General features: G+C 44.5%; 1 protein-coding gene across 6 annotated transcripts in view; it reads right to left on the bottom strand.

Moving 5' to 3' along the window:
* kctd17 (potassium channel tetramerization domain containing 17) overlaps positions 1 to 20,380 on the bottom strand; it is a 55,210-nt gene that overhangs the window by 5,171 nt on the left and 29,659 nt on the right. The window contains exons 3-6 of one of the 6 annotated variants that reach the window (XM_034197208.1): positions 8,403 to 8,494; positions 5,091 to 5,237; positions 2,317 to 2,442; positions 103 to 255 (exon numbers count right to left, since the gene is read on the bottom strand). In XM_034197208.1, coding sequence (XP_034053099.1) covers positions 133 to 255; positions 2,317 to 2,442; positions 5,091 to 5,237; positions 8,403 to 8,494 — 488 coding nt within the window. In that variant the 3' untranslated portion in view covers positions 103 to 132. The remainder of the gene's footprint in view (positions 1 to 102; positions 256 to 2,316; positions 2,443 to 5,090; positions 5,238 to 8,402; positions 8,495 to 20,380) is intronic. The other 5 variants (XM_034197225.1, XM_034197217.1, XM_034197234.1 and 2 more) reach the window with 5 other exon arrangements.

Genomic DNA, 20,380 nt, shown 5'->3' with positions numbered 1-20,380 from the left:
CACACACACACACACACACACACACACACACACACACACACACACACACACTAGAATCTACCATATCTACCCACTAAGCACATGTACCGTACAGTTCCTCACCCATTCCCGCCTCTCTTTGGAACAAAAACATCATTCTCCCTCATTCTCTAATCCACTTATTCGGTGTTGTTTCTCTCCCTCTTCCTCCTCCTCCTCCTCCGCCTCCTTCGCAGCCTCTTCCTCCACCTCCTCCTCCTCCTGCATCTCTGCCGGCTTCATTCAGCACGATGGAAAACACAAAACAAAAAAACAAACAAAAAACAAGACGACACGCTGATGAGTGTCAGTGAGCGGACAGTGAGAAGCGGAGAGGTTGATATAGAGAAAACATTTCTATAGATCCACAGGAGAGAGAGGATGAAGGTTGAGATGGCAGTGAACGTGTTTGTGAATGACATTTTAAAGCGGGTGACATTTGGAGCGTCGAGTGGAGGATCAAAGCACACACACTTCAATGAGAGGACTCACACACACCAAAGACACACACACACACACACACACACACACACACACACACACACACCAAAGACACACACACACACACACTCACACCAAAGACACACACACACACTCTATACAGCCTTGTAGCTGGATCCTATTTAGAGAAACACTACCCACATAAAATGATCTTTTCTATATCAATTATTCACCCCGTGTTACCTTGAATTCTTGAAAACATTGATTTTCTCATGTGTGTGAACAGTGAACAAAAAACCAAAAAATTGAAGAAATTCTTGATCATTTGAGGTAAAAAGGTGTCGCTTTTAACAACAGCTACTCTCATCTCTCCCAGAACACATGCGTTTAGCTCAAAGTTTACTATTTAAACACTTTTAACTTCCATAAGTGTGACTCTGTTAATGCAGGAGGGTTTTAAATAGTAAGAATAGTGAAAATACATGTGCTTAATGAGCGAGTGCAGCTGATTACATGAGACTTAGGCCTTGTCCTCACGTACCCTTTCGCTGCTTTTTCTATGCATAACATTACATTTTATTTAGCTAAAGCTTTTATCCAAAGCGACTTACAATAAGTGCAATCAACCACGAGGATACAAACTCAGAGCAGCAAGAACCCTGCAAGCCATGCGTACAGAAATGAGAAGATTTTTGTATAGATTCTTTGCGTTTCGGGATTTCGTCCATCCCGAAACGCCGTGTAAGGTCACTGAAAGTAAAATATGCTCAAGGGTGAAGTTATTCAGAAACTCAGAGTTGCCGTCTACTAATGTCAGAGTGTGTACCGTTAGGTCCTTTATGAGGCGTCACTAATTAGGCTAGCTAAAATACATTTTTCACACGTTACATCTTAAAGGGCACCTATCATATTATTTCTAGGCAATAGCATAGGCCTCAGATATATAAAAAACATGTCTATGAAGTGTTTTGCTCAAAATACCAAACAGATCACCCATTCTAGCCATGCCTCATATCCCTCTGTTTCACTTCCTGTTTCAAAAGTGCTGATTTGGGTATAAAGCTTTAACAAATAAATACTGCCGTGATGAAATGCCATATCATGGATTATCAAGGATTCTCTCTGAAACAGTCTGGAGCTCAAAGGCTTTCTCTCTTGCCGGTTATACCACAAGGTGAGTTCCTTTTTACTTCCTGCTTCTTCACACACATGCTCTCCAGTACAGGTTAGCTCTGAGTGTTAGCGATGCTAATGTAAACACCGACCATATTACGTCCAAAACAGTCGGGCATTGTTTCTGAGAGCAACGTTTCTGATTGGCCCGTGGGTCCACATTTCAGATATTACGTCATATCGGACGCAAATCTGGATCAGCTCCGTTGTTCCCCGTTTTTAGAGATTTGGGTACGGAGGAAAAGAGAGAGGGTTTTATTTTCTGACGCTGTGTGAGTTCCCTGACACACCGGGGACACATGGTTATGTATAAAAGACGTCAAAAAGTGCATTTTGCATGATAGGTCCCCTTTAAAATAACTATGTTGAGGAATTAAGGGAGGGTGTCAGAAAGCACTACGGTGGTAATTGCTAACATTTGAAAATCAGGCTAAGTTGTGTGAGGGTTTGTAAATGGATGTTTTGATAAAGTATTGCCTTAGTTTAAGTCTTATATCATCAAGACTTTTCTCAGTATTTTTTAAATCTTTGCTCGACATGCAGGCCTCATAGAAAAACAGCATTTTCTATAAGAATTCAAGACAAAACGGGGTGAGTTATTGTTACACAAACGTCATTTTGTAGGTTAAGTATTCCTTCAAACATACGTGTGTGTGTTCCTGAAAGATAAGGACTGAGCCTCACCTTTGTTTTGTGGCTCTGCTCCGTAGCGAGTCCCGACCCGGGAGTGTGAAGCTCTTTGGAGACGACACACAGGAACTCAGCCTGGTCCTCCGTCCCGTAGCTGTACGACGAGCCGATGTTCACCATCTGTGAAGAAGAGGGAGAGGAAGAGATGCAGAGGAGAGAGAGGGACAGACAGAGAGGCAGAGTGAGTGACAGCAAGCATCAGAAGCAACGGCAGAGAAAACTCAAAGCAAGAGGAAGGAAGAGAGAGATCTGAGACCAGGGGTGTCCGAACCACGACCAAATGCGGCCCTCATCAAATTCAAAAAGTATAATCAAATACGGCCCACAAATGGAACTTGTGCTTGTCTTATATTGTACTTCTTCAATATGAATGTAAACATATATCGCACAGTAGTACTCATGTGTTAATGAGACAATTTTTCAAATATATTCAGTCAATTAAAGTTGGAAACATTTTCTAACATATCTTAGTTGATAAGAAAAAAGCCCAATGACTTATTTACCTAACAAGCTTGAAATACACCCTTCCTATTTCTCCTTATTATAATCAATCTGATGCTTCTGTTTTAAGGGATGAGCTGCCAACACTCACAAGTATACTTTACCTACATTTGATTGATTTTGCTAACTTAATATGTAACTTGTTAGACGCTTTTATCCAAAGCAACTTACATACTCGATACTATGGGCAATCCCCACAGGAGCAAATTGGGGTGAAGTGTCCCAACGACATGACTGCAGTGGGGTTTGAACCTGTGCCCCCCCTGATCCAAACACCAACGCACTAGTCCACTGCGCCACACGTCTCCGAATACTGAACTTATGAGGCAGTATACCTCTAGTGAGTCGCCCAGCCATTCGTATATTTTTCTGTATGTGGCCCTCGGTAAAAAAAGTTTGGACACCCCTGATCTAGACTAAAGCCAGGAGAGACTTCTGGTGCTCATGCATGATGGAGGTGGAGGGGGCGGGGCTTAAGACTGCTGTTAGACACTCGACCTTGGACTCGACAAGAAGCATCTTTTACTTGTGGGGGAAACAGCACAAACACTGTGGGTCGGCTTCTGCAGGGAATCGTGGGCGAAATATGCGGTGCAGCATGCAGTGGGGCAAAGCAGTGGGAAAAGAGGGTCTACGTGGAAGTTTTAGGGGTAAAAAAAAAAGCTATAATTGGAGAGGCCTTCACCTTCAAATAGATGTTACCACTGCCAGACTCCTCCCTATTACAGAGACTCAAGAAATCAATATTACTGTGGCTATTTTTTGCTGCGTGTTCACACTGTGAGCAGCGAGTTGCTCACTTCAAACAGACTGTCGATAGGGAGAGTAAATGCTGTTCTGCAGCTTAAACGATTTTAGAGTGAAGCACTTCAAAATGTTAACTCTTAAAAGTAAGCTCACATTTATGTTTCTCAACTTTTCGATTATTCAGTCGAAAAAACCCTGAATCAATTCCCCAGAGCGAATGTCGACATATCGGAATTGCTTGTTTTCAGGGCTGCTTACTGTGTTTTTTAATAGTCATCGCAATGTCAATTTAAATACAGAAAACTGCTCTGCAACATGTAACTATCATTATGAATTTGTTGGTGCCTTTTGTGTTTTCTCTTTGGCATTTTAGCAATTAAAAAAAAAGTTCTTTATCATAATATTCTGTCAATGAAAGCCAAAAAAGTCAAAGTATAGAGGAAAGGATTATCAAGCTAACAGTTTTCAATATCTGTTGGTCAAACCAGTTCAAGCACTTTAGAACGTTTAAATGCGTCTACAAGAGAAGTATAACACTGACTGATTAGTCTGTGGTTTATTTAATAGTTACCTCACTATGTGAACACACGGTTCGTGTTACGAAAGGTTTCTGAGTAAGGGATAATGTGCAGCGAGGCGGTCATTATGGGGAGAAGAACACCCGACAGGCGGATCAGGAGCCCGACGCGAAGCGGCATGAAGGGTGTTCTCCATAATGACCAAGTCGCTGCACATTATCCCGCTTATTACACGGCCACATTCTCAACAAAGTAACAATATAACTCCCAATATTAATTTAAATGCTTTTATAGATTTAGAAAATAGTAGGCTATTATTTATTTAAAATGACATGCATCCGATAAGAAAAATAGTCCGTTGTGAACTAACGTAGCAACGACAAGAACTGCTTCGATAGCGTTTTTGCGGACCTCTTTAATTACAGATTTGAAAACATCGTTGCTTGCTTTAAAAGTAGCACAATTCATGATGTCAAACCTTGGGAAGTATCTAGATATCCCTGCCCTTATGCCAAAGGAACTGGCAACTGAATATGTGTCGCAGTTTGATGTCTATGTCTGGACCGCTGCGTCAAAAGGAGAGTTTCTGCCCCGTTACTTCTCCGCTGTTTTTAATCGACCGGACTTCTTTGTGCAGATGTGAGCGTCCTTAACAACGGTCAATAAGTCCTTGACAGCGGTCTGTCTGTACTGGATTAACAACGTGTCACGTGTTCTGAATTGACCAATCAGAATCGAGTATTCAACTAAGCCATGTAATAAATCTATCTATCGACTCCTAGAGGAGGATCTTTAAATTTGTCGGGACTATCGGTGGGAAAGACTTCAGCAAACATGGACTCCAACCTAAGTCCAGCCTAAAGTCAATTCATTAATCTACACTGTGCAAATTGGTGCAATCTGGGGGTCTTTGGTAGAGTGGAAAGGGGGCAAAAAAAGGGGGGTCAGGGTCAGGCCGAAGGGTCAAGTTTGAAGGTCAGCAGCAGCGTGAGTCCAACCCACAGTCCAGAGCAGTCCGGTGCGGGGCTTTCTGCAGGCGCGCACGCTGACCTGCTCAAACTTCCAGCCGTCCGACATGGTGGAGACCATCTGCGTGAGCTCCTCCTCCTGGCACTGCAACACGCGGTACACATGCTTGGGGGGCACCTGCTGCGGAGAGAGATGGGGGGGGGGGGGGGGGGGTTAAATAAGGCAGGAGCAGGGTCTCAATTAGTGTAATTATGTACTTCCTCTTTCTATTTAAAGGTCTCCTATTATACTGTTTTTCATCAATATATCACAGGTATCAGATATATCCAGAGCCTGTCTCTGATTGGCTGAAACACCAAACAGATCATTGCAGCATTACCCATAATCCCCTCTGTTTCAGCCCTGTTTCCAAAGTGCTGATTCTCTGTCTGTTACTTTAGATGAAAATAAGGAGCCCCTCCCCACGCCCCTCTGAGAGAGATTTGGTTACAAAGAACTCAATGGTGCTCTAGGAGGAGATTCAGGTGATAAGGGGGGGGGGGGTTACCTTGGTTGCTGATTGGCTAATGGTTACACAAGACAAAACATCGTTATAACATCATAAAGTGGCCAAAATCTGATCAGCTCATTTTCAGACAGGTTTTTATAGAAATGGATCAAAAAGAGAGAGAATCTTTGTTCCTGAAACTTTCAGAGTCTCTTTCCACAGAGGGGACACATGTTGATGTAGAAGAGACATGAAGAAGAGGGGACACATGTTGATGTAGAAGAGACATGAAGAAGAGGGGACACATGTTGATGTAGAAGAGACATGAAGAAGAGGGGACACATGTAGATGTAGAAGAGACATGAAGAAGAGGGGACATGTTGATGTAGAAGAGACATGAAGAAGAGGGGACATGTTGATGTAGAAGAGACATGAAGAAGAGGGGACACATGTTGATGTAGAAGAGACATGAAGAAGAGGGGACACATGTTGATGTAGAAGAGACATTGAAGAAGAGGGGACACATGTTGATGTAGAAGAGACATGAAGAAGAGGGGACACATGTTGATGTAGAAGAGACATGAAGAAGAGGGGACACATGTGGATGTAGAAGAGACATGAAGAAGAGGGGACACATGTTGATGTGGAAGAGTCATGAAGAAGAGGGGACACATGTTGATGTGGAAGAGACATGAAGAAGAGGGGACACATGTTGATGTAGAAGAGACATGGAGAAGAGGGGACACATGTTGATGTAGAAGAGACATGAAGAAGAGGGGACACATGTTGATGTAGAAGAGACATGAAGAAGAGGGGACACATGTTGATGTGGAAGAGTCATGAAGAAGAGGGGACACATGTTGATGTAGAAGAGACATGAAGAAGAGGGGACACATGTTGATGTAGAAGAGACATGAAGAAGAGGGGACACATGTTGATGTAGAAGAGACATGAAGAAGAGGGGACACATGTTGATGTAGAAGAGACATGAAGAAGAGGGGACACATGTAGATGTAGAAGAGACATGAAGAAGAGGGGACACATGTGGATGTAGAAGAGACATGAAGAAGAGGGGACACATGTGGATGTAGAAGAGACATGAAGAAGAGGGGACACATGTTGATGTGGAAGAGACATGAAGAAGAGGGGACACATGTTGATGTGGAAGAGTCATGAAGAAGAGGGGACACATGTTGATGTAGAAGAGACATGAAGAAGAGGGGACACATGTTGATGTAGAAGAGACATGAAGAAGAGGGGACACATGTAGATGTAGAAGAGACATGAAGAAGAGGGGACACATGTTGATGTAGAAGAGACATGAAGAAGAGGGGACACATGTGGATGTAGAAGAGACATGAAGAAGAGGGGACACATGTTGATGTGGAAGAGTCATGAAGAAGAGGGGACACATGTTGATGTAGAAGAGACATGAAGAAGAGGGGACACATGTTGATGTAGAAGAGACATGAAGAAGAGGGGACACATGTTGATGTAGAAGAGACATGAAGAAGAGGGGGACACATGTTGATGTAGAAGAGACATGAAGAAGAGGGGACACATGTTGATGTAGAAGAGACATGAAGAAGAGGGGACACATGTAGATGTAGAAGAGACATGAAGAAGAGGGGACACATGTTGATGTAGAAGAGACATGAAGAAGAGGGGACACATGTTGATGTAGAAGAGACATGAAGAAGAGGGGACACATGCTGATGAAGAAGAGACATGAAGAATATTTTAAATATATAAATATTATTTTGTTTTGTTTTATTGCACATTTTAACTTTAACTTTTTGAGTTCATTCTATATTATTTTATTGCACATTTTAGGTTAATATAAATATATATAATTGTATTGCATTTTATTGCATATTTTTAATTAACTTTTAATAATATTTATAGTAAATGTAATATTTTAATTAATATAAAAATTAAACAACTGTCACAAAAACGCGTTAACTCCCGAATAAATTCAATATTCTCATCCTAATCCAAATGTACGTATATGCCTTGATAAAACCTTTGCATTATGACAAAGCTAGCTACACAACCAGCCCTTTCTTCCATATTCCTGCAGCATATTCAACCCGAGGCGACCAGCCGCAGAGTCCATTGGAGCTGAATGCATGAATGATGGTGGGAGAGTTTGAGAGGCGAAGGGGTTATATAAGAGTGAGAGAAATCATCCTGAGAAGAGAAAAGAGTCTGATGTACAGCAGGGCTTCTGAACAGCTCAGCAGGGGGGGGGCACCAACAAAGAGACAACTACTGGAAGGCCATGCACTCAGAGCACCATAATGATGAGTGTGTGTGTGTGTGTGTGTGTGTGTGTGTGTGTGTGTGTGTGTCAGGATATCTGCAGGAATCCTGAAGTCAAATGTAATTCCTTTTAAGACCTTTTTTAAGACCCTTTCCATACATTTTAAGACCTCATCGCCACTTGGAATTCTAACCGGTTACCTTGGCGACACACTTTACCTCACATTGACTATATATAGTATTGATTGTTCTTCCTCCTTATCTTCCAACCATTTGGACGCAGACTTGCATTTCCCCATAACGATGTTGCTTAGCAACCGGCGTAAACGGACCTTCGCGCTATCAAGCAGTGAGCGCGCGATGTCCTGTTCAGATGACGTCAAACCCAACGGGATGCCATCAATAAACTACACGGAATCACACTACACACCTACGCAATGATTACATTCAGGCAGACTGTAGAACACAACCTCTTTGGACCATTTATATACTTATTGAAAACAAGCTACAAAATGTAATACCTTGGAAAATGCCCTTTAATACTTTTTAATAGCCTTAATTTTCGCTAAATGTACACATTGACAGGAGGTGTTTACCTGCGTGGACTTGGAGTCTCTCTCCAGGATCCTCTCCTTGATCAGTTTGATGAGCGGCGTGATGTTGTAAAACTCAGCCTCCTCCAGGACGCCTTCAAACAAAAACACAACAAGGATCAGCTCCAAACACTGAGGACAAGAGGCTGTAAATACTGAGGACAAGATGCTCTAAATACTGAGGACAAGATGCTCCAAACACTGAGGACAAGAGGCTCTAAATATTGAGGACAAGCGGCTCCAAACACTGAGGACAAGAGGCTCTAAATACTGAGGACAAGATGCTCTAAATACTGAGGACAAGATGCTCTAAATACTGAGGACAAGAGGCTTTAAATATTGAGGACAAGCGGCTCCAAACACTGAGGACAAGAGGCTCTAAATACTGAGGAAAAGATGCTCTAAATACTGAGGACAAGATGTTCTAAACACTGAGGACAAGAGGCTCTAAATATTGAGGACAAGCGGCTCCAAACACTGAGGACAAGATGTTCTAAATACTGAGGACAAGAGGCTCTAAACACTGAGGACAAGAGGCTCTAAATATTGAGGACAAGCGGCTCCAAACACTGAGGACAAGAGGCTCTAAATACTGAGGACAAGAGGCTCTAAATACTGAGGACAAGAGGCTCTAAATACTGAGGACAAGCGGCTCTAAATACTGAGGACAAGAGGCTCTAAATACTGAGGACAAGCGGCTCCAAACACTGAGGACAAGAGGCTCTAAATACTGAGGACAAGAGGCTCTAAATACTGAGGACAAGAGGCTCTAAATACTGAGGACAAGCGGCTCTAAATACTGAGGACAAGAGGCTCTAAATACTGAGGACAAGCGGCTCTAAACACTGAGGACAAGAGGCTCTAAATACTGAGGACAAGTGGCTCCAAATACTGAGGACAAGAGGCTCTAAATACTGAGGACAAGCGGCTCTAAACACTGAGGACAAGAGGCTCTAAATACTGAGGACAAGAGGCTCTAAATACTGAGGACAAGAGGCTCTAAATACTGAGGACAAGAGGCTCTAAATACTGAGGACAAGTGGCTCCAAATACTGAGGACAAGAGGCTCTAAATACTGAGGACAAGCGGCTCTAAATACTGAGGACAAGAGGCTCTAAACACTGAGGACAAGTGGCTCCAAATACTGAGGACAAGAGGCTCCAAATACTGAGGACAAGTGGCTCCAAATACTGAGGACAAGAGGCTCTAAATACTGAGGACAAGAGGCTCTAAACACTGAGGACAAGTGGCTCCAAATACTGAGGACAAGAGGCTCCAAATACTGAGGACAAGTGGCTCCAAATACTGAGGACAAGAGGCTCTAAACACTGAGGACAAGCGGCTCTAAATACTGAGGACAAGAGGCTCTAAATACTGAGGACAAGAGGCTCTAAATACTGAGGACAAGCGGCTCTAAATACTGAGGACAAGAGGCTCTAAACACTGAGGACAAGCGGCTCTAAATACTGAGGACAAGAGGCTCTAAATACTGAGGACAAGCGGCTCTAAATACTGAGGACAAGAGGCTCTAAATACTGAGGACAAGAGGCTCCAAATACTGAGGACAAGTGGCTCCAAATACTGAGGACAAGTGGCTCCAAATACTGAGGACAAGAGGCTCTAAATACTGAGGACAAGCGGCTCTAAATACTGAGGACAAGAGGCTCCAAATACTGAGGACAAGTGGCTCCAAATACTGAGGACAAGTGGCTCCAAATACTGAGGACAAGAGGCTCCAAATACTGAGGACAAGCGGCTCTAAATACTGAGGACAAGCGGCTCTAAATACTGAGGACAAGCGGCTCTAAATACTGAGGACAAGAGGCTCTAAATACTGAGGACAAGCGGCTCTAAATACTGAGGACAAGAGGCTCCAAACACTGAGGACAAGCGGCTCTAAATACTGAGGACAAGTGGCTCTAAATACTGAGGACAAGTGGCTCTAAATACTGAGGACAAGAGGCTCTAAATACTGAGGAAAAGTGGCTCCAAACACTGAGGACAAGAGGCTCTAAATACTGAGGACAAGCGGCTCTAAATACTGAGGACAAGATGCTCCAAATACTGAGGACAAGCGGCTCTAAATACTGAGGACAAGAGGCTCTAAATACTGAGGACAAGATGCTCTAAATACTGAGGACAAGAGGCTCTAAATACTGAGGACAAGCGGCTCTAAATATTGAGGACAAGTGGCTCCAAATACTGAGGACAAGCGGCTCTAAATACTGAGGACAAGATGCTCTAAATACTGAGGACAAGAGGCTCTAAATACTGAGGACAAGTGGCTCCAAATACTGAGGACAAGCGGCTCTAAACACTGAGGACAAGCGGCTCTAAACACTGAGGACAAGCGGCTCTAAATACTGAGGACAAGCGGCTCTAAACACTGAGGACAAGCGGCTCTAAATACTGAGGACAAGCGGCTCTAAATACTGAGGACAAGCGGCTCTAAATACTGAGGACGAGAGGCTCTAAATACTGAGGACGAGCGGCTCTAAATACTGAGGACAAGCGGCTCTAAATACTGAGGACAAGCGGCTCTAAATACTGAGGACAAGCGGCTCTAAATACTGAGGACAAGCGGCTCTAAATATTGAGGACAAGTGGCTCTAAATGCTGAGAACAAGATAGTCCAAATACTGAGGACAAGCGGCTCCAAATACTGAGGACAAGCGGCTCTAAATACTGAGGACAAGAGGCTCTAAATACTGAGGACAAGAGGCTCTAAATACTGAGGACAAGAGGCTCTAAATACTGAGGACAAGAGGCTCTAAATACTGAGGACACGCGGCTCTAAATACTGAGGACAAGCGGCTCTAAATACTGAGGACAAGTGGCTCCAAATACTGAGGACAAGAGGCTCTAAATACTGAGGACAAGATGCTCTAAACACTGAGGACAAGCGGCTCTAAATACTGAGGACAAGAGGCTCTAAATACTGAGGACAAGATGCTCTAAACACTGAGGACAAGCGGCTCTAAATACTGAGGACAAGAGGCTCTAAATACTGAGGACAAGATGCTCTAAACACTGAGGACAAGCGGCTCTAAATACTGAGGACAAGAGGCTCCAAATACTGAGGACAAGAGGCTCTAAACACTGAGGACAAGAGGCTCTAAATACTGAGGACAAGAGGCTCTAAATACTGAGGACAAGAGGCTCTAAACACTGAGGACAAGAGGCTCTAAATACTGAGAACAAGAGGCTCTAAATACTGAGGACAAGAGGCTCTAAACACTGAGGACAAGAGGCTCTAAATACTGAGGACAAGAGGCTCTAAATACTGAGGACAAGCGGCTCTAAATACTGAGGACAAGAGGCTCTAAATACTGAGAACAAGAGGCTCTAAATACTGAGAACAAGAGGCTCTAAACACTGAGGACAAGAGGCTCTAAATACTGAGGACAAGAGGCTCTAAACACTGAGGACAAGAGGCTCTAAATACTGAGAACAAGAGGCTCTAAATACTGAGGACAAGCGGCTCTAAATACTGAGGACAAGTGGCTCCAAATACTGAGGACAAGATGCTCTAAACACTGAGGACAAGAGGCTCTAAACACTGAGGACAAGCGGCTCTAAATACTGAGGACAAGATGCTCTAAATACTGAGGACAAGCGGCTCTAAATACTGAGGACAAGCGGCTCTAAATACTGAGGACAAGCGGCTCTAAATACTGAGGACAAGAGGCTCTAAATACTGAGGACAAGAGGCTCTAAATACTGAGGACAAGAGGCTCTAAACACTGAGGACAAGAGGCTCTAAATACTGAGGACAAGAGGCTCTAAACACTGAGGACAAGAGGCTCTAAATACTGAGGACACGCGGCTCTAAATACTGAGGACAAGCGGATCTAAACACTGAAGACAAGCGGCTCTAAATACTGAGGACAAGCGGCTCTAAACACTGAGGACAAGAGGCTCTAAATACTGAGGACAAGAGGCTCTAAATACTGAGGACAAGCGGCTCTAAATACTGAGGACAAGATGCTCTAAATACTGAGGACAAGAGGCTCTAAACACTGAGGACAAGAGGCTCTAAATACTGAGGACAAGAGGCTCTAAATACTGAGGACAAGATGCTCTAAATACTGAGGACAAGATGCTCTAAACACTGAGGACAAGCGGCTCTAAATACTGAGGACAAGAGGCTCTAAATACTGAGGACAAGCGGCTCTAAATACTGAGGACAAGAGGCTCTAAATACTGAGGACAAGAGGCTCTAAATACTGAGGACAAGCGGCTCTAAATACTGAGGACAAGAGGCTCTAAACACTGAGGACAAGCGGCTCTAAATACTGAGGACAAGCGGCTCTAAATACTGAGGACAAGCGGCTCTAAATACTGAGGACAAGAGGCTCTAAATACTGAGGACAAGAGGCTCTAAATACTGAGGACAAGAGGCTCTAAATACTGAGGACAAGCGGCTCTAAATACTGAGGACAAGTGGCTCTAAATACTGAGGACAAGAGGCTCTAAATACTGAGGACAAGCGGCTCTAAATACTGAGGACAAGCGGCTCTAAATACTGAGGATAAGAGGCTCCAAATACTGAGGACACGCGGCTCTAAATACTGAGGACAAGAGGCTCTAAACACTGAGGACAAGCGGCTCTAAATACTGAGGACAAGCGGCTCTAAATACTGAGGACACGCAGCTCTAAATACTGAGGACAAGCGGCTCTAAATACTGAGGACAAGTGGCTCCAAATACTGAGGACAAGATGCTCTAAACACTGAGGACAAGAGGCTCTAAACACTGAGGACAAGCGGCTCTAAATACTGAGGACAAGATGCTCTAAATACTGAGGACAAGCGGCTCTAAATACTGAGGACAAGCGGCTCTAAATACTGAGGACAAGCGGCTCTAAATACTGAGGACAAGAGGCTCTAAATACTGAGGACAAGAGGCTCTAAACACTGAGGACAAGAGGCTCTAAATACTGAGGACAAGAGGCTCTAAACACTGAGGACAAGAGGCTCTAAATACTGAGGACAAGAGGCTCTAAACACTGAGGACAAGAGGCTCTAAATACTGAGGACACGCGGCTCTAAATACTGAGGACAAGTGGCTCCAAATACTGAGGACAAGAGGCTCTAAACACTGAGGACAAGAGGCTCTAAATACTGAGGACAAGCGGCTCTAAATACTGAGGACAAGTGGCTCCAAATACTGAGGACAAGAGGCTCTAAACACTGAGGACAAGCGGCTCTAAATACTGAGGACAAGATGCTCTAAACACTGAGGACAAGCGGCTCTAAATACTGAGGACAAGATGCTCTAAATACTGAGGACAAGAGGCTCTAAACACTGAGGACAAGAGGCTCTAAATACTGAGGACAAGATAATCTAAATACTGAGGACAAGCGGCTCTAAACACTGAGGACAAGCGGCTCTAAATACTGAGGACAAGAGGCTCTAAATACTGAGGACAAGCGGCTCTAAACACTGAGGACAAGCGGCTCTAAATACTGAGGACAAGAGGCTCTAAATACTGAGGACAAGAGGCTCTAAACACTGAGGACAAGAGGCTCTAAATACTGAGGACAAGAGGCTCTAAACACTGAGGACAAGAGGCTCTAAATACTGAGGACACGCGGCTCTAAATACTGAGGACAAGCGGCTCTAAACACTGAGGACAAGCGGCTCTAAATACTGAGGACAAGCGGCTCTAAACACTGAGGACAAGAGGCTCTAAATACTGAGGACAAGAGGCTCTAAATACTGAGGACAAGCGGCTCTAAATACTGAGGACAAGATGCTCTAAATACTGAGGACAAGAGGCTCTAAACACTGAGGACAAGAGGCTCTAAATACTGAGGACAAGCGGCTCTAAATACTGAGGACAAGATGCTCTAAATACTGAGGACAAGATGCTCTAAATACTGAGGACAAGAGGCTCTAAACACTGAGGACAAGAGGCTCTAAATACTGAGGACAAGATGCTCTAAATACTGAGGACAAGCGGCTCTAAACACTGAGGACAAGCGGCTCTAAATACTGAGGACAAGAGGCTCTAAATACTGAGGACAAGCGGCTCTAAATACTGAGGACAAGAGGCTCTAAATACTGAGGACAAGCGGCTCTAAACACTGAGGACAAGCGGCTCTAAATACTGAGGACAAGAGGCTCTAAATACTGAGGACAAGAGGCTCTAAACACTGAGGACAAGAGGCTCTAAACACTGAGGACAAGAGGCTCTACACACTGAGGACAAGCGGCTCTAAACACTGAGGACAAGCGGCTCTAAACACTGAGGACAAGCGGCTCTAAATACTGAGGACAAGCGGCTCTAAATACTGAGGACAAGCGGCTCTAAATACTGAGGACAAGCGGCTCTAAATACTGAGGACAAGAGGCTCTAAATACTGAGGACAAGCGGCTCTAAATACTGAGGACAAGCGGCTCTAAATACTGAGGACAAGAGGCTCCAAATACTGAGGACAAGCGGCTCTAAATACTGAGGACAAGCGGCTCTAAATACTGAGGACAAGCGGCTATAAATACTGAGGACAAGCAGCTCTAAATACTGAGGACAAGCGGCTCTAAACACTGAGGACAAGAGGCTCTAAATACTGAGGACAAGAGGCTCTAAACACTGAGGACAAGCGGCTCTAAACACTGAGGACAAGCGGCTCTAAATACTGAGGACAAGCGGCTCTAAATACTGAGGACAAGAGGCTCTAAATACTGAGGACAAGCGGCTCTAAATACTGAGGACAAGAGGCTCTAAATACTGAGGACAAGCGGCTCTAAATACTGAGGACAAGAGGCTCTAAATACTGAGGACAAGCGGCTCTAAATACTGAGGACAAGAGGCTCTAAATACTGAGGACAAGCGGCTCTAAATACTGAGGACAAGCGGCTCTAAATACTGAGGACAAGCAGCTCTAAATACTGAGGACAAGCGGCTCTAAATACTGAGAACAAGATGCTCCAAATACTGAGGACAAGCGGCTCTAAATACTGAGAACAAGATGCTCAAAATACTGAGGACAAGAGGCTCTAAATACTGAGGACAAGCGGCTCCAAATACTGACGACAAGCGGCTCTAAATACTGAGGACAAGTGGCTCTAAATACTGAGGACAAGAGGCTCTAAACACTGAGGACAAGAGGCTCTAAACACTGAGGACAAGAGGCTCTAAATAACACTGAGGACAAGCGGCTCTAAATACTGAGGACAAGCGGCTCTAAATACTGAGGACAAGCGGCTCTAAATACTGAGGACAAGAGGCTCTAAATACTGAGGACAAGTGGCTCTAAATACTGAGGACAAGAGGCTCTAAATACTGAGGACAAGCGGCTCTAAATACTGAGGGACAAGAGGCTCTAAATACTGAGGACAAGAGGCTCTAAATACTGAGGACAAGAGGCTCTAAATACTGAGGACAAGCGGCTCTAAATACTGAGGACAAGTGGCTCTAAATACTGAGGACAAGAGGCTCTAAATACTGAGGACAAGAGGCTCTAAACACTGAGGACAAGAGGCTCTAAACACTGAGGACAAGCGGCTCTAAATACTGAGGAGAAGCGGCTCTAAATACTGAGGACAAGCGGCTCTAAATACTGAGGACAAGAGGCTCCAAATACTGAGGACAAGTGGCTCTAAATACTGAGGACAAGAGGCTCTAAATACTGAGGACAAGCGGCTCTAAATACTGAGGACAAGCGGCTCTAAATACTGAGGACAAGCGGCTCTAAATACTGAGGACAAGCGGCTATAAATACTGAGGACAAGCAGCTCTAAATACTGAGGACAAGCGGCTCTAAACACTGAGGACAAGAGGCTCTAAATACTGAGGACAAGAGGCTCTAAACACTGAGGACAAGCGGCTCTAAACACTGAGGACAAGCGGCTCTAAACACTGAGGACAAGCGGCTCTAAATACTGAGGACAAGCGGCTCTAAATACTGAGGACAAGAGGCTCTAAATACTGAGGACAAGCGGCTCTAAATACTGAGGACAAGAGGCTCTAAATACTGAGGACAAGCGGCTCTAAATACTGAGGACAAGCGGCTCTAAATACTGAGGACAAGCAGCTCTAAATACTGAGGACAAGCGGCTCTAAATACTGAGGACAAGCGGCTCTAAATACTGAGGACAAGTGGCTCTAAATACTGAGAACAAGATTCTCCAAATACTGAGGACAAGCGGCTCTAAATACTGAGAACAAGATGCTCCAAATACTGAGGACAAGAGGCTCTAAATACTGAGGACAAGCGGCTCCAAATACTGAGGACAAGCGGCTCTAAATACTGAGGACAAGTGGCTCTAAATACTGAGGACAAGAGGCTCTAAATACTGAGGACAAGAGGCTCTAAACACTGAGGACAAGAGGCTCTAAATACTGAGGACAAGCGGCTCTAAACACTGAGGACAAGAGGCTCTAAATACTGAGGACAAGAGGCTCTAAACACTGAGGACAAGAGGCTCTAAATACTGAGGACAAGAGGCTCTAAACACTGAGGACAAGCGGTTCTAAGCACTGAGGACAAGATGCTCTAAACACTGAGGACAAGCGGCTCTAAATACTGAGGACAAGAGGCTCTAAATACTGAGGACAAGATGCTCTAAACACTGAGGACAAGCGGCTCTAAAAACTGAGGACAAGATGCTCTAAACACTGAGGACAAGCGGCTCTAAATACTGAGGACAAGAGGCTCTAAATACTGAGGACAAGAGGCTCTAAACACTGAGGACAAGAGGCTCTAAATACTGAGGACAAGAGGCTCTAAACACTGAGGACAAGCGGCTCTAAGCACTGAGGACAAGATGCTCTAAACACTGAGGACAAGCGGCTCTAAATACTGAGGACAAGAGGCTCTAAATACTGAGGACAAGATGCTCTAAACACTGAGGACAAGCGGCTCTAAAAACTGAGGACAAGATGCTCTAAACACTGAGGACAAGCGGCTCTAAATACTGAGTACAAGAGGCTCTAAATACTGAGGACAAGAGGCTCTAAACACTGAGGACAAGAGGCTCTAAATACTGAGGACAAGTGGCTCCAAATACTGAGGACAAGAGGCTCTAAATACTGAGGACAAGAGGCTCTAAACACTGAGGACAAGCGGCTCTAAATACTGAGGACAAGCGGCTCTAAACACTGAGGACAAGAGGCTCTAAATACTGAGGACAAGCGGCTCTAAATACTGAGGACAAGATGCTCTAAATACTGAGGACAAGAGGCTCTAAATACTGAGGACAAGCGGCTCTAAATACTGAGGACAAGCGGCTCTAAATACTGAGGACAAGAGGCTCTAAATACTGAGGACAAGAGGCTCTAAACACTGAGGACAAGAGGCTCTAAATACTGAGGACAAGAGGCTCTAAACACTGAGGACAAGAGGCTCTAAATACTGAGGACAAGAGGCTCTAAACACTGAGGACAAGAGGCTCTAAATACTGAGGACACGCGGCTCTAAATACTGAGGACAAGTGGCTCCAAATACTGAGGACAAGAGGCTCTAAACACTGAGGACAAGAGGCTCTAAATACTGAGGACAAGCGGCTCTAAATACTGAGGACAAGTGGCTCCAAATACTGAGGACAAGAGGCTCTAAACACTGAGGACAAGCGGCTCTAAATACTGAGGACAAGATGCTCTAAACACTGAGGACAAGCGGCTCTAAATACTGAGGACAAGATGCTCTAAATACTGAGGACAAGAGGCTCTAAACACTGAGGACAAGAGGCTCTAAATACTGAGGACAAGATAATCTAAATACTGAGGACAAGCGGCTCTAAACACTGAGGACAAGCGGCTCTAAATACTGAGGACAAGAGGCTCTAAATACTGAGGACAAGCGGCTCTAAACACTGAGGACAAGCGGCTCTAAATACTGAGGACAAGAGGCTCTAAATACTGAGGACAAGAGGCTCTAAACACTGAGGACAAGAGGCTCTAAATACTGAGGACAAGAGGCTCTAAACACTGAGGACAAGAGGCTCTAAATACTGAGGACACGCGGCTCTAAATACTGAGGACAAGAGGCTCTAAACACTGAGGACAAGCGGCTCTAAATACTGAGGACAAGCGGCTCTAAACACTGAGGACAAGAGGCTCTAAATACTGAGGACAAGAGGCTCTAAATACTGAGGACAAGCGGCTCTAAATACTGAGGACAAGATGCTCTAAATACTGAGGACAAGAGGCTCTAAACACTGAGGACAAGAGGCTCTAAATACTGAGGACAAGAGGCTCTAAATACTGAGGACAAGATGCTCTAAATACTGAGGACAAGATGCTCTAAATACTGAGGACAAGAGGCTCTAAACACTGAGGACAAGAGGCTCTAAATACTGAGGACAAGATGCTCTAAATACTGAGGACAAGCGGCTCTAAACACTGAGGACAAGCGGCTCTAAATACTGAGGACAAGAGGCTCTAAATACTGAGGACAAGCGGCTCTAAATACTGAGGACAAGAGAATCTAAATACTGAGGACAAGCGGCTCTAAACACTGAGGACAAGCGGCTCTAAATACTGAGGACAAGAGGCTCTAAATACTGAGGACAAGAGGCTCTAAACACTGAGGACAAGAGGCTCTAAACACTGAGGACAAGAGGCTCTAAACACTGAGGACAAGCGGCTCTAAACACTGAGGACAAGCGGCTCTAAACACTGAGGACAAGCGGCCTCTAAATACTGAGGACAAGCGGCTCTAAATACTGAGGACAAGCGGCTCTAAATACTGAGGACAAGCGGCTCTAAATACTGAGGACAAGAGGCTCTAAATACTGAGGACAAGCGGCTCTAAATACTGAGGACAAGCGGCTCTAAATACTGAGGACAAGAGGCTCCAAATACTGAGGACAAGCGGCTCTAAATACTGAGGACAAGCGGCTCTAAATACTGAGGACAAGCGGCTATAAATACTGAGGACAAGCAGCTCTAAATACTGAGGACAAGCGGCTCTAAACACTGAGGACAAGAGGCTCTAAATACTGAGGACAAGAGGCTCTAAACACTGAGGACAAGCGGCTCTAAACACTGAGGACAAGCGGCTCTAAATACTGAGGACAAGCGGCTCTAAATACTGAGGACAAGAGGCTCTAAATACTGAGGACAAGCGGCTCTAAATACTGAGGACAAGAGGCTCTAAATACTGAGGACAAGCGGCTCTAAATACTGAGGACAAGAGGCTCTAAATACTGAGGACAAGCGGCTCTAAATACTGAGGACAAGAGGCTCTAAATACTGAGGACAAGCGGCTCTAAATACTGAGGACAAGCGGCTCTAAATACTGAGGACAAGCGGCTCTAAATACTGAGGACAAGCGGCTCTAAATACTGAGAACAAGATGCTCCAAATACTGGGGACAAGCGGCTCTAAATACTGAGAACAAGATGCTCAAAATACTGAGGACAAGAGGCTCTAAATACTGAGGACAAGCGGCTCCAAATACTGACGACAAGCGGCTCTAAATACTGAGGACAAGTGGCTCTAAATACTGAGGACAAGAGGCTCTAAACACTGAGGACAAGAGGCTCTAAACACTGAGGACAAGAGGCTCTAAACACTGAGGACAAGCGGCTCTAAATACTGAGGACAAGCGGCTCTAAATACTGAGGACAAGCGGCTCTAAATACTGAGGACAAGAGGCTCCAAATACTGAGGACAAGTGGCTCTAAATACTGAGGACAAGAGGCTCTAAATACTGAGGACAAGCGGCTCTAAATACTGAGGACAAGCGGCTCTAAATACTGAGGACAAGAGGCTCTAAATACTGAGGACAAGAGGCTCTAAATACTGAGGACAAGCGGCTCTAAATACTGAGGACAAGTGGCTCTAAATACTGAGGACAAGAGGCTCTAAATACTGAGGACAAGAGGCTCTAAACACTGAGGACAAGAGGCTCTAAACACTGAGGACAAGCGGCTCTAAATACTGAGGAGAAGCGGCTCTAAATACTGAGGACAAGCGGCTCTAAATACTGAGGACAAGAGGCTCCAAATACTGAGGACAAGTGGCTCTAAAT

Source organism: Gymnodraco acuticeps, unplaced genomic scaffold (assembly GCF_902827175.1).
Source record: "Gymnodraco acuticeps unplaced genomic scaffold, fGymAcu1.1, whole genome shotgun sequence".
NCBI lineage: Eukaryota > Metazoa > Chordata > Actinopteri > Perciformes > Bathydraconidae > Gymnodraco > Gymnodraco acuticeps.
The sequence above is the reverse complement of the archived record's forward strand: the minus strand, read 5'-3'. Positions and strand labels throughout refer to the sequence as shown.